Source organism: Vulpes lagopus, chromosome 2 (assembly GCF_018345385.1).
Source record: "Vulpes lagopus strain Blue_001 chromosome 2, ASM1834538v1, whole genome shotgun sequence".
NCBI classification, from domain to species: Eukaryota; Metazoa; Chordata; class Mammalia; order Carnivora; family Canidae; genus Vulpes; species Vulpes lagopus.
Window position 1 is genome coordinate 146,410,303 of NC_054825.1, and position 14,731 is coordinate 146,425,033.

Here is a 14,731-nt window from a genome sequence, read left to right on the forward strand (position 1 = left end):
TCTGCTTCATGTAACAACCCATGGTAGAAAAGTCCCAGACATGAGTGAACCATGTCTAAGGAGGACAGTTTTCACAGAGAGATCTTCACTTGGAAGCCAGACCTGGCAGCATGTTCCAGATCTGGGGGCCTGTTACAGAGGGCTTAGTAATGCCTAATTTAGGCAGAGTCATTGCAGAGCTGGAGACCAATCTAAGAATATCTGTAGGAGAGATGGGAAAGGGTCTAGAACATGCAGCCCCTGGGTCAGTCACCCAATGAACCCAGCATGCCAGAGGTCTTGCCAGCCAGGAGTAACCAGGGACCAGGCTTCTTGGGCTACTTCACACCAAGCTGGATATTGTCAAACCCCTTAGCATCCTCACTCCCAAACTCAGCATGTAACTAAATCAGTCTCAGATGCAGGGAAGTACTAGCTTCATACTTTCTGTCCAGTGGGTATCCTTAATTTCAGATCCATTTTTGTCCTTGTCTACACCTCCACTCAAAAACCCAGTGAGAACTGTGGCTTATTCCTCAGCACAGCTGGACTTGCCTGCAAAAATTGTGTCCAGATAATATCAGGGAAGTAGAAATAGCGGAGGAGAAATTACTATTACATTTCCAAGATAAAAGAAAATATTGGGAAGTTTTCGCTATAAGTCCCAATCCTTTAACGAAAAGGAAGACTTTATAAGCCCACAGCCCTGGACTACATATACACTATGCATATGTCTGACGCAAGGCAGCAGTTACACCAAATGGCGCCCACCACTGGGGCAACTAAACAAGTGAATATATGAATAGACAAATCAAGACAATCCCCATTTTTAGAAAAGCAACTCAAAGCACATACCCTGTGATGCAATAGTATTACCTTTACATACAAAGGAGAGCCTATTATTAGTATAGCCTTTGATTAAGAAAATACATTTGGGGGCACCTGGTTGGCTCAGTTGGTTAAACGACTGCCTTCGGCTCAGGTCATGATCTTGGGTTACTGGGATCAAGTCCCACATTGAGCTCCCTGCTCAGTGGGGAGTCTACTTCTCCTTCTCCCTCTGCCCCTCCCCTACCCACACCTGCTCACATACACTCTCTTTCTCAAAAAAATAAATAAATAAATAAAATCTTTAAAAAAAAAAAACAGAAAATACATTTATACTTCTGAGTATTCTCCTAAATGTTCAGATTCCTAAGAAATCAAAGTTGCCTAAGAAGTTCAGGACCTTCCTTGATTTTTTTTGTTTTTGTTTTGGTCACACCACCTACGGAATTAAGTGTTCAAACTCAGAAGTCAATCCAAGATTTTTTCCCCCCAAGTAATTTAATTTTCTTTCCAATTTCATATTGTTCTGTTCCTTTCTTCACCAGGGACCACTGGAAGTAGCCCAAGTGTTCTTGGCCGAAATTCCAGCTGACCCAAAGCTCTATCGACATCACAACAAGCTGAGATTATGCTTTAAGGAATTCATAATGCGGTAAGAAGGAATGTGGCTGGGAAGGAAGTAGTGCAATGGTTCTCAAAGTGTGGCCCCCCAGGCCAGCAGCTGCAGCATCACCTGAGAACTTGCTAGAAAGGCAAATTCTTGGGCACCAACCAGAGCTACTGAATCAGAATCTCCAGATGTGGGACCCAGCAGTCTGGGTTTTAACAAGCCCTCTAGGGATTCTGATGCACACTCAGGGCTGAGAACCACAGCTGCAGTGTGCCAGTGTGCTGCGTGTGCCAGTAAATAACCGACATTTAAACTATAAAGTGCTTTCATGTTTATCATCTCATGTGTGCCTCACACATCAGACAGGTATTATCACCAGCCTCGCTTTGGAAAAGGGGGAACAGAGGTTTGGAGATAGGAAATGATTTTGCTTAAGGTCACACAGCTAGTTAGTAGGAGAGCGGAATTCAAATCCACATCTTGTTGAACCACATAGCCCGTACTTCCATCTGCTGATTGTCTACAATGCTTTCAAGTCTGAGAGGGTGTTGGCATTGGCTTCACAAGTTTTAATATCACACAATAGCTTATTTTTCGAATCTTAAGACTAGACCCTGCCTCAAATGTGGTGAAAGGCAATTCTAAAGTTGGGATTTTCAGAAAGTATCGTGTCTCTGGTGGTCCTGTTGTCAGACATGCTTCTGTGGGGTGGCATCAAGAGTGGCCTATTCGGCTGGCATTGGAGCGGGTCTTTGCGCAAGGTCTTGCAAGCTATTGCAGTACAGACGGTTACCGTGGGGTCTCCTGCAGCCCTAAAATGAATGATTATGAAGGATATGGTGACTTTTCACCCACAGGAGGTGATGACATCAGGAAAACGTGTACCAGACTTTCTTTTTAACCTCAGAGAAGCATTATCAAGTGTAGGAATAAACTCCCTTGGCAGATGGGGGATAAAGGAGGCTAAAAGTACAGGCTTGCTCAATTCACTGAAAACTCAGCAGCATGCCAGTGTTGGGTAGGATGAGACCTACTCCTCCTCCATAGGCTCCGGTGAGGGGTTTGCACACTTGCTGTGTGTGGAGGAGACACACTCAGTCCATGGGCGTGCACTTGTGCACATACATGGCATACACACACACACACACAGATTATATTTATTAATATTTTAGTATTTGAATTGCTTCTTGTATTTGAGAGCAATTCTTACACAGAAGCTGCATTTTCTTTAGGCAATAGTGCATTTTTACAGGACAAAAAAACTAGAAAAATATTGGGGGAATTTTTAAAAATCCATTTCCTCTTCACACATCTTCACTTCAAATTATTTAGGGGGAACACCTGGGTGACTTAGTCGGTTAAGCGTCCGATTCTTGATTTCTGCTCAGGTCATGATCTCAGGGTCCTGGGATTGAGACCCATGGCAGGCTCCCTGCTCAGCGGGGAGCCTGCTTAAGGTTCTCTCTCTCCCTCTCCCCCTTCCCCTTCCTCACATGCTCTCTCTAAAATAAAATAAATCTTTAAAAAATAAATAAAATGAGTTATGATCGAAGGCCCCTGAGGCTGGTGGTGGCCCTGGCCTCTCTGGAATGTTTAAGGAGACAGATTACAACCTGGATATGATCAGTTGTGGAAATACAGGACCCCTGTGTGCACGGCTAAATACCCACACGGAAATCCAGGGTTGCAGGATTCAGAAAGGGACAGTACCTTAGACGCTGGAGGGCCGGGGGAGCCTCTGGAAACATCACTTAAACTTCATCTCAAATATTTAGGTAGAACAAAGGGGATGATCAGAAGAGGGAGCCGTGGCCAGTAAGGCAACCAGCTGCCCAAACTCTAGGGGTACCTCTGGGCTCTTCAGAGTCAGCAAGAGCCGCATGTTCCCGGGAGCCTGCCAGGACAGGAGGACGGAGGAACGACAGCAGTAGGGGAGATGGAGCTCTGAACAGAACTGAACCATAGAGCAGTCTTGTTAAGAGGAGACGTGATTTTGTTTCCTGGTCTGTAAATCCTACCCTCAGGACAGCCATGGACGAGGAGACCTTCCCCTCCCCACCCCACCCCACCCCCAATTGCTTAATAGCTTCTCCAGTCCCCTTAGCAAGTTACAGCCTTTTAATGAGCAGAGTAAATATCGTGTCACACTGTTTGCACTGTGTCTTTCCTCCCTGCTCTCTGCTTCCGACAGCAGAGGTGATGCAAGAGTGGAAAATATGGAGGTTGAAGAGCTCTTAGGTTTTCCCTGGAGTGAGCTCCCGGGGCAGTGGCTTGATAAGCCCAGATCTGCAAACAGAAGTGAGCTTTCCGATGCCTCTTTGCTGAGAGCAGGAGTGTACACTTGCCAGTGGGCTGCAGCAACGTCCTGCCACGGGGCAGTGGCCTCTGACTCAGCTGTCATGGCACTGGCCTGGCCACAGAGGCCCCAGCACAGAGGACTGGCCACAGACAGCCCTATGACAGAGGACCCAGCCACAGAGGACTGGCCACAGACACACCTGCCACAGGGCCTGGCCCGCCACAGCTGCTGCTCATCCAGCCAGTCCTGCAGCCCCTCAGCCAGCTGTCAGGTGGGGACCTGGATCCCCTCCTGCCTTTTCCTGTGATAAGACAAAAACACCAGGGCTTCAGAAGCCAACATGGTGAGATACACCATTCTGCTTCCTTCCTCTGCCGCCACCCCTCCCCCCACCCCCTCCAAAGGACTCAAGCTGTTCTAGACAATGCAACCAGAGCCAATCTGAGTTTTTAATTTTCTCCTTAACATTTCTGCCTCAGCTCAGGCTGGTGTAACCAAATACCACATACTGAGCGGCTCAGAACAACAGCCATTTATTTCTCCTGGTGTTGGAGGCTGGGAAGGCTGAGATGAGGGTGCTGGCAGGCTGGGCACCTGTCGTGGGCTCTCTCGCTGGCAGGGCCACCTTCTCCCTGTAGCCTCACATGGTGGAGGAAAGAAGAAAGCTCTCTGACAAGGGCACTAATCCTATCATGGGGTCCCATCCCTAAGGCCATCTACACCAGGATTCTTCCTACAGGCCTTCCCTCCAAATACCATCACACGTGTTAGGAGTTTAGGGGGCAGGTGTAGGACACAGACATTCCGTCCAAGGCATCCTCTGAACTCTCATCCTTACATAGACTAAGTGATCTCTACATTGATTTTTATACTTAGATAAAAGGTCACATCCTCAACAGCACTAGTTATAAGTTGTTTATAGAAATGGTTTCAGCCCCACTCAGACAGGCTTCTCATGTACCTATGGTCACCGAGTCAGAAAACTGGGCTGTGGGGTGATTGGCGTTTTGTTTTTGTTTTTTTTTTAAGATTTTATTTATATATTCATGAGACACACAGAGTCAGAGGCACAGGCAGAGGGAGAAGCAGGCTTCCATAGGGAGCCTGATACGGAACTTGATCCCCGGATCACGACCTGAGCTGAAGACAGATGCTCACTACTGAGCCACCCAGGTGCCCCAGGTGGTGGTGGTTTTAAGCTGCAGTTAGGGTCCGTGAAGAGGAAGGAGCGAGAATTCACCCAATTGGCCAAAGGAAAACCAACTGTGTATAGGGTAGGTAGAAACCCTATACACAGGAGGTAGGAAGAGATTTGAATATTTGAAAACAAAGCCTTAAATCAGGAGGGGTTGCTCTGAAGCAGATCGGTGGGGGGGACATAGGAATGACTTTTGTCACTTTTCTAGGGTCACAGAGACCTCATCAGTGGGCCAAGGATACTGGAAAACTGAGAGCCCAGGCTTTTCCCTCCCTCCTGGTTCCTATAATGATTCTAAACAACAACAACAACAAAATCCATTTTGGTTATAGTGTGAGCTTATCTTTCTCTCTTAGCTCCCCCGTCCCCCAACTCTCATGAGCGAGCTCATGGCCCTCAGGGCTCATTCATGCTCTCACACCCCAGGGTTGCTGGGGCTGGTACTGAAGAGAAGATTACATAAGCCTGTGAACCCCAGGACTCTGTGACTCTTCAGGACAGAAGCCCAGTGCCTGTAAGAGGTTAAGGCCGCAAGTGTAATGTGCATCAAGCACTGGTCTGATCTGGTGAACCTGGATTCTAGTGTTTTCCTTAGGTCCTCAGAATCTGCTTCCAGGTGTCAGATGTGAGGCTGGACACCCTCCCAAGCCCGGAGTCCCAATCTAGCCACCCCTCTTCCCACATCTGGCTTTTTAGGAGGAGGGGAAGGGCCACTGTACCTTCCGTGAGACCGGCAGCCACACAGGCCCACCCAGGGGAGGTAGAGGTGGCTCCGAGGGGACAGCAGCAAGAACCTGCCCCTGGTCTGCCCCAAGGTGCATTCCCTGCCCCCACAGCCCTGTGTCCTACAGCAGTGGGGAACACACAGGATGGTGCTTTTCGTTAGGCCATCACCTCTACTTCGCTCCACGAAAAGCCAGCAACGAGGACTGTGAAGCCCTCCGTGGTGGCGGCTCAGCTCGATCCTCACACACCTGACACCGCTTCATCCCCATAAACCCACTTTATAGATGAAGGAAATGGGGCTGAAGGTTATAATTAGCCCAGGGTCACTGGTGAATAAGAGGTGGAAACCAAGATTTAAAGTCTTCACCTGGGACAGGTGGCTGTTGGGTCTGGGGTCTGGGGTCTGGGGTCCCGCAGAGGCCGGCCTGGGACGGAGCAATTCAGGGGCTGAGTAGGACGAGACCACCGGGGAGGTGGGCCTGGCCGAGCCCCAGCGCTCTCAGACCTGCCCCAGCTCTGCTGGAGCAGAGGCCACCAGCTTCCCACCGCCCTCCCTCCCCCGCAATGCCCTGTCCCCACATCATCCTTCCCAGCCGTAAAGGGCCTGGAGCACAGTCCTGGGAGCAGGAGGAGGCCAGTCCTCAGCCTCTCCTGTATCCCTGTCAGATGTTCCCCATTCCAGCAGTTCCGCTTCTTCACTGGCCTTGAGTGGAGGCTTGCTCAAGAGGTACCGGGAAGCAGCTGAGAAAGGCCAAGTCCTACCAACTGGGGCTCCAGACAGAGTTCTTTCAACTTGAGACCAAGGACATATGCCTGGATTCTAGCTGCTAAGGCCAGTGTCTTCCCAGGTGGAATATGTGGTGTTGCAGGTTAAAAGTGTGGGCTCCCCCAAGCCAGGTTGCCTGGGTTCAATTACCCACCGTGCCTTAACTCGCTGTGTGACCTTGGGCAAGTTACCTGGCCTCAGTTTCTCCATCTTTAAAATGGGAACTATAATCATAACTATGTCTCAGATCTAGTGTCAGGATATGATGCCTTAATACACAGAGCTTAGAACAGGCCTTGGCACATACTAAGTGATCGATAAATGTAACATCATTTGGCACATACTAAGTGAGGCAGATAGAGACCTGAGCAATTGGAGGGGGAAATAGAAACTTAACCATCTGATTTAAATATAGACACGGCCCACCCATCATCTGGGTGCCTCTATAAGGTTCATGCCAGGAGACACAGTGGGGCTGAGGAGACATGAGCCGAGGAGCGGCAGGACTCTGGATTTGCACCTGACCCTGCTGTTCCTGCAGGTGTGTGACACAGGACAGGCTTTCCATCTCCGCATCTTTTGCTAACTGGGAAAAACAAGGGGGGGCACCTGGGTGGCTTAGTCTATCAGGTGTCTGCCTTCGGCTCAAGTCATGATCCCGAGGTCTTGGGACCGAGCCTCAGGTTGGGCTCCCTGCTCAGCAGGGAGTCTGCTTCTCCCTCTCTCTCTGCTCCTCCTCACCACTCATGCACATTCTCTCTCTGTGTGTGTGTCTCTCATAAATAAATAAAATTTTTTTAAAAAAATTGTGAAAAACAAGGGACAGGAATATAAACTCTAATATTTCATGGTTCTCATATTGAACAAATTACTTCTTTACTCAGACTGGGTCCATGAAGAATCATACCCGTAAGAACAATAAGCGTTCTTACTCAAAGTTTCTAAGCATTGTGTATGTTTTCACTCATTCCGTCCTTACAAGAATTACAAGGTGAGCTATTATCACCTCCATATCACAGGTAAAGAAACTAAGGCACGAGAAAGTTCAATCCTTCGCCTAATGTCACAAAGCTGATGTGCAGCAAAGCAGGATTCAGAATTGAATGCTCAGGCTCCGGAATCTATACTTGTAACTCTGATGCCCTGCTGTTCTCTTTAGGAACTGCATTCAATTGCTCGTAACAGGGAATGGAAGGAAGATGGCTTAAATAAGATAGGAACTTATTTTGCTCTTATTTAAAAGAAGATCAGAGGTAGTCATCCCAGAACTATGTTATCAGTGACCCTGGCTCTTTCCATTCCTTTGCTCTGCCATCCCGATTATGGTGCATCCATCCTCACAGTCGCAAGATGGCTGCTAGGGCTCTAGCCATCGTGACCACATCCTCGGAAAGTATCAGGAGTAGAGATGAGGAAAGAGCAAAAGCCTTACCCCCTTTGAAGAGCTTTCCTGGTGACTTCATTTTGTGTCTCATCAGCCATCGCTGTTAAGGGAGGCTAGGAAATGGAACTTCCCAGGTAGGCTCACCGACTGGAGTTCTGTTACCAGAAAAGAGAGAGAATGGACTGAGGAAGGAACTAGGAGTTGTTTGCCTTCCCAAGGGCTGATGTGAGGGCTGTGCTAATGGAGCATCATGGAGGAGGGAGGCCGACAGAGACAGAGTTGGGGTTCTGACAACCCTCCTGCAGAGAAGACACCGAACTCCTTACAGAGATCTCAGCCCCTGGAAGAGACTGTCTGCACATGCCAGGAACCACATTCTGGAGCGAAAATGTCCTTCCTTTCAGTCTGGTTTCTGTAGGATTCTGAGTGCTGGAAACCTCCAGGCACATCTGCTATGCTTGTGTTCAGTGACCTTATCAACAAAGGCAGAAACAAAAAAAAGGTGAACTTCTAGAATGGTGGTACCCCTGAGTGAGAGCAGCCCAGTCCGTATTTGTGGACCTAATGAAAATGGTACAGATAAGGCCATTCAAACAATTATTTGCACCATAGTTCTATGATGTTGTGTAGATTTCCCAAGAGAAATGGCCATCCTTGAGATCGTAGATTTAGGGCATGGCTCGCTCTTTTTTGTTTTGTTTTGTTTTAAGATTTTATTTACTTATTTAACAGAGAGAAAGAACACAAACAGGAGGAGGAGCAGAGGGAGAGGAAGAAGCAGACAACCTGGGAATGGGGCTCAATCCCAGGACCCCGGGATCATGACCTGAGCTGAAGGCAGATGCTTAACCAACTGAGCCACCCGGGCACCCTTAGTGATTATATTTTTATTCCTAGAAGTTCCATTTGGTTCTTTCCTGAAATTTCCCTGGTCTCTTTTTTTCACACTCTCCAATTTTTTTAATCATGAATTTTATGGTGTTTTTTTTTTTTTAAGATTTTATTTATTTATTCGTGAGAGACACACACAGAGAGAGAGAGAGAGAGAGAGAGAGGCAGAGACACAGGCAGAGGGAGAAGCAGGCTCCATGCAGGGAGCCCGACGTGGGACTCGATCCCGGTCTCTAGGATCACGCCCTGGGCTGAAGGCGGCGCTAAACCACTGAGCCACCCGGGCTGCCCTATACGTTTTTTTAATTACATTTCTGTGTTAACTTTGGTCTTTTTTGTTATCCTGCCATCTCAGATTCGTACTGAGCTATTTCTTCTGCTGGTTGCGTCTGTTGGCCTCCTCCCTCAGGATAATCAGTTTCCTCATATGCTTTGTGACATTTTATTGTGAGCTCATCTTTGGCAAGGGACACTCTTCCTGTGGGTGGCCCCTGAGCCCCGATTGAGGAAGCGTTTCTTCAGAGCAACTTCACCTTCATTTCCCTCTGTGCTGTGTGGATTCCAGTTATCTTGATTGCTTTTAAAGTACGTTTCTCACCTTGGAGCGCTTACCACACAGGAGTATAAATTTGTGACTCACACCCACATGTGGTGCAAACCTAGAATTTCAATTCCTTAGGGTGACTTTCTTTCCCACTGACAGCCCCTAAGTCTTTGCAAGCTTTCGCCTTACCTCTCTGGACAAGTGGCAGTATTTGTCTAGATCTCCTTTCATGAATGAGGCAGCCTTTCAAGCCCCCAAAAATCTTTGCAGGAGACATATCCAGAGCCCCGCTTTGCCATTGGCCAAGGCTCCATTTCCTGTCCGTGTGAGCACCCAGCACACTGTCCTCTCCCAGGCTCCAGGACCTGTGTGCAGTCTTGACCTGTGGCAGCTGCCATGGCCTCAGCTCCTGCCATTACTCTGATTATTACTTTTCTTGTCCTTTCTGGCACCTGGGGCTTCCCTTTATCTTACAACAAATTTTCTGCTATGCTTTCCCTCCAGGTGTACATAGCAGGAGAGGGGGTGGGGCTGAGTGGCACCTGTTCAGTCGGCCACGTGACCCTAAATCACAGTGAGTTTCTTGTGAGCATAACAATGTCCTTGAGTTTGACTCCTGGACTCACCACTTCCACACAGTGTTATCTTGGACAAGTGACCTAACATTTCTGAGCTTCAAGGACAAAATGTAGATAAATACGGACTTTCCAGATTTGCTGGGAAAATGAACCAGATGGCACGTGGAAAACTCTTTGTAATAGTGCCTAGCGTGTGGCAACTCAGGACATCAAGATCTCTGGGTCATTTTCAAAAACAGAAATTCCTGGGGTGTTACTCCTTAGAGATTCTGATTCATTAAATCTGAGATATGGTGCAGAAGACTGAATTTGGAAAGGCTCCACCGGCAATCCAGATAGAGCCACCAAGTTTGTAGACACTCTTGGAGGTACTCAAGATGCTCGATAGCATCTAGGCACTTCAAACTCCTGTGAAATAAAACTCATCCCTTCCCCCTCCACACACACACACAACCCTGATGTTTGCATCTCAGGTGCGGTGAGGCCGTGGAGAAAAACAAGCGTCTCATCACTGCGGACCAGAGGGAGTATCAGCAGGAGCTCCGAAAGAACTACAACAAGCTGAAAGAGAACCTCAGGCCAATGATCGAGCGGAAGATTCCAGAACTCTACAAGCCAATATTCAGAGTTGAGAGTCAAAAGAGGTAAGTTCAGGGCTGAGGCCTCTTCCTGGGGCATGAAGGACAGCAGTGAGGGCCTGGTGGTCAGGGCGGTCTGCTGCTCTTGGGGGCTGGGAGTGCACCTGCAGTCAGAGAAGATGCCAGAGCCCTGATCTGTCCTGCTTCCACCCTGACTACTTCTGCTCCTTCTTTCTTCTCCTTGACCTCCCTGGGACCCCTTCATGGTGGCCTTCTTTTTTTTTTTTTTAAGATTTTATTTATTTATTCATAAGAGACTCAGAGAGAGAGGCAGAGGGAGAAGCAGGCTACCTATGGGAAGCCCGATGTGGGGCTCAATCCCAGGACCTTGGGATCACTCCCTGAGCCGAAGGCAGACACTCAATCGTCCCTCCTGTTGGCCTTCTTCCCATGGTCTTCCCAGGACCCCTTTCCTCCTGTGTTTTTCCTGGTTTGCTGTGAAGGGATCTCAGGACCTTTGCTCATGCATGGACTTCCTGAGTTCCCCACAATCCTTGTCTTTTTCCATGGGTGATTCCCCCCACCTGCATTCCCTCTCTTTAAAAGGCTACTTGATATTTCTTACCTGTTTTTCCCCCTCTCTTTCTCCTTTGTCATTTCAGAGACTCCTTCCACAGATCTAGTTTCAGGAAATGTGAAACCCAGTTGTCACAAGGCAGCTAAGAAAAGCTGTCCTCTCACCTGGAGACTGAGGCTCTATGACCCTGGAGAAGTACTGGCTGGTACTTAAAACACAGGACATTGGCTGCACAGGACGGACTGCATGCTTCCTGAGCAACCAGCTCTCTGGAAGCTTTGGAATCCCAGTGACCGTGGGATTTACGCCAAAATGGGGTCCGATCAGATTTGGGCCTTACTGGGGGTTGGGGATAGAGGAGGGTGGCTAAACACAGGAGCCTGTGTATTTATCAAAGCACGGTTTTTCACAATACTGTACAAAGCAAAGCATCAACCGCATCTCCCGCTGAGTGGTTGGTCGCTGTCTATGGGGGTGAGACGACTTCTTTGGGCCAGATTTGGATTTACAGGAAAAACCCAAATTGCCCATAGGAAGATGGATAAACTGTCTGCTGTCCTATTCAGAGCGAACCTCACTCATTCCGTTTATGGGAAAGGAGGGTGAGCTAGCAGGAGTGCAAAATGCGTTCAATAAATCTGTGAGGGGGGCCTCACTCAAAATCTAAAAATCATAATGATGATTGGAAACTTGGACATAGATGAGTTATTTGTGGACTCATTTGTTACCTTTTTGGTAACGGTGGACTAACTTTGTATAGTTATTTTTGCTTCCTTGTTACTATATGTTAAGTTAATTTAACACGTGTTTATAGAGAAGCACGCTGCACTCACTGATGAAGGAGATGCATGGTACTTCGCTACATTCACTCAAATTCATTCCGACCTCCATAATGCTTTGCATCTTTTTCTTCTGCTCCTCCTCCCTCACTCTGCTTCCCCTCCTGCCTGGGACCAAGTTTACTTTTATAAAAGGATAATAGCTCTGCTTTCATTTCAGAACATCATGCCATCTGTCAGCTTGTGCGTATTGGCTCCAGAGCAGATTCAGCTTCGACTTCTTCTGACAATGTACTTTAGGAGACAGAGGAACAAAATTATTGCTTGAGGATTAAATTATATATTTTTATTATGGCTTGTTGACCTTGGCTGGTACTAAAAATGTAATCTGAATCGCAAGCAAAAATGCTTCCCTTTGCAACTTGTGGTTTTTTATTTTGACAACTTGTAACTCTTGCAAAGCACTTCAGAGAAGAGGAAAGCATAGTCATGGGCCTCCCGACAGTGCTACCCTGGGTCGCACCGCTTATGCAATATTTAATCTGATGTTTATAAAAGATAATTTAATTTGGAGAATTCAGAACTTTTTTGGGTGCTTATACCATCAGGTATGCATGAATTTATATTCTGAAAGTGGTCTTTTTTTTTATCATCACTAAAGCTTACTCATTTACATGGTACATTTTTTGGCTCTCAGGCATTTGGGGCAGGACTCTTTCTAAAGTGTATTAGACACTTACTGGCTTTCCTAAATGAGTACATATGATGTACTTTAATTCCAGGTGTTGTTCAGCGTCTTCTATGTGGGGGGTACTGGGTGAGATGGAGATCAAGTCACATTGTCCCTATCTTCCAAAGCCCACCAGCTCAGTGAGGAAAAGCATCTCTACAGGTAGCCACAATACAGAGAAGACTAGAATAGGCCCTCCAGAGCATAACCTTTCATGAGCGACTCAATTTGGGGCATCACTACCAATATTGATTATATTTTTGCCCTCAACCAGTAAGTATTAGGTTACCTAACAACTTAGGTACCGTAAGTTACCTATGGCTGACTTCTAACTCCAAGAGCCCTCTTACTCCTAATGACCTAAGATATTCCTGATTAAATGTCCCCTGCTTTTTATTTTATTTTATTTATTATTCATGGGAGACACAGAGAGAGAGAGGCAGAGATACAAGGCAGAGTGAGAACCAGGCTCCCTGTAGGAAGTGTGATGTGGGACTCGATCCCAGGACCCCAGGATCATGCCCTGATCCAAAGGCAGATGCTCAACCAGTGAGCCACCCAGGTGCCCCCAAATGTCCCCTGCTTTTAGATACCTGTTGTCACTTTTTTTTTAACTCTCTCTTGTACCACAGTGGGTGCTGCTTGCTTCACGAGTTTGGGGACCATGTTAACTGCTACATCCTACCCTCCAACCCAGTGCTGAACACACGGAGGACTCTTGATAAGTGTTTGCTGGATGGCTAAATAAATGAATGAGTATGAGTAGACCTGCTCCTGGAACAGCACTTCCCCTTAGAAATGCGATGCAGCCCACATAAATAATTTTACATTTTCTAGTAGCCGCAGCAGTAAAAAAAAAAATCATAAGAAGAAACGGGTGGAATTAATTTTAACAATACATTTTAGTTAACCTGCTATATAAAAACATTATCATTTTAACACATAATCAATATAAAAAGTATTAGCGAGATATTTTACAACCTCTTTTTATACCATCTTCAGTGTCTGTATGTATGTATTTTATACATACAGATTGTAATCTCAGTTAAGACCAGTCACATTTCTGGTGCTCGATAGGCACATGCGGCTAGTGGCTACGATATTGGACAGTGCAATTCTCGAAGCTTCCAGCTTTTGCAACTTGATGCCTCTGAGGTGTGGGCTCTGAAGATAGTGGGAATGATGTCTGGAGAGAGAACGACAGAATTCTGAGTGAGAGCCCGTGGGTTTCCCGTAAGAGGTGAAGAGGAATGCATAGTCATGGGCCTCCCGACTGGGGGTTTGGACTGGCCAAGCTTGGCTTGGGTTCTCATATCTTCCTGAGCTAATCCTGGCTCTTTTCTCAGTTTGGAATTGGGGCTTTGGACTGGCCAACCTTGGCTTGGATTCTCATATCTTCCTGAGCTAATCCTGGCTCTTTTCTCAGTTTGGAATTGGGGCTTTGGACTGGCCAACCTTGGCTTGGGTTCTCATATCTTCCTGAGCTAATCCTGGCTCTTTTCTCAGTTCCAGAGAGTTTAGCTGTTCGTCACATAACGGTTATAAATATAGTAGTGTCATTGCTGTACTTCTATAAGTAATGGCAGAAACGAAGACCCCGGACACAGGTCCTCTTAACCCTTAAACATGGAGTTAAGAAAGAAGCATTTTTGGGACACCTGGGTGATTCAGCTATTGAGCATCTGCCTTCCATTCAGGTCGTGATCCTGGGGTCCTGGGATCGAGTCCTGCATCAGGCTCACTGCAGAGAGCCTGCTTCTCCTTCTGCCTATCCCTCTGTCTGTGTGTCTCTCATGAATAAATAAATAAATCTAAAAAAAAAAAAAAAAAGAAGGAAGCACTTTAAACATTCCTTAAAAAAAAAAAATTCCTAAAGGAGGTAAAGCAAATGAAGCCTTTTGTTTTTCTAAAAATTAGAGAAACCTGATATACCACGATAGCATCTTGATTTTACTTTGGAAAACCCTTCTGCACAAGGGTTTTGGAGGAATCAGCTGATTAGCCTCATGCTGCCTCTCCTTCATCAAGGTCAAGGATGCAACTATCACTATCTCTTAAGGCTCTCCAGGAAGGGGCAACTGGCTGGCTCAGTAGGTGGAACACGTGACTCTTGATCTCAGGGTTGTGGGTACGAGCCCCACCCCTATGTTGGATGTAGAGATTGTTTAATAATAAAATCTTTAAAAAAGAAAAAAAAAAAAAAGAAGGTGCAGGAAAATGAGACATGCTGCACAGACCTGATTGGGTTGTCAAATCATGCACTG

General features: G+C 46.9%; 1 protein-coding gene across 3 annotated transcripts in view; it reads left to right on the plus strand.

Moving 5' to 3' along the window:
• DOCK8 (dedicator of cytokinesis 8) overlaps positions 1 to 12,143 on the plus strand; it is a 229,953-nt gene extending 217,810 nt beyond the window's left edge. For all 3 annotated transcript variants that reach the window (XM_041740118.1, XM_041740127.1, XM_041740135.1), the window contains exons 46-48: positions 1,353 to 1,459; positions 10,277 to 10,447; positions 11,044 to 12,143. In XM_041740118.1, the coding sequence (XP_041596052.1) occupies positions 1,353 to 1,459; positions 10,277 to 10,447; positions 11,044 to 11,104 (339 nt within the window). In that variant the 3' untranslated portion in view covers positions 11,105 to 12,143. The remainder of the gene's footprint in view (positions 1 to 1,352; positions 1,460 to 10,276; positions 10,448 to 11,043) is intronic.
• The last annotated feature ends 2,588 nt before the right edge of the window (positions 12,144 to 14,731 follow it).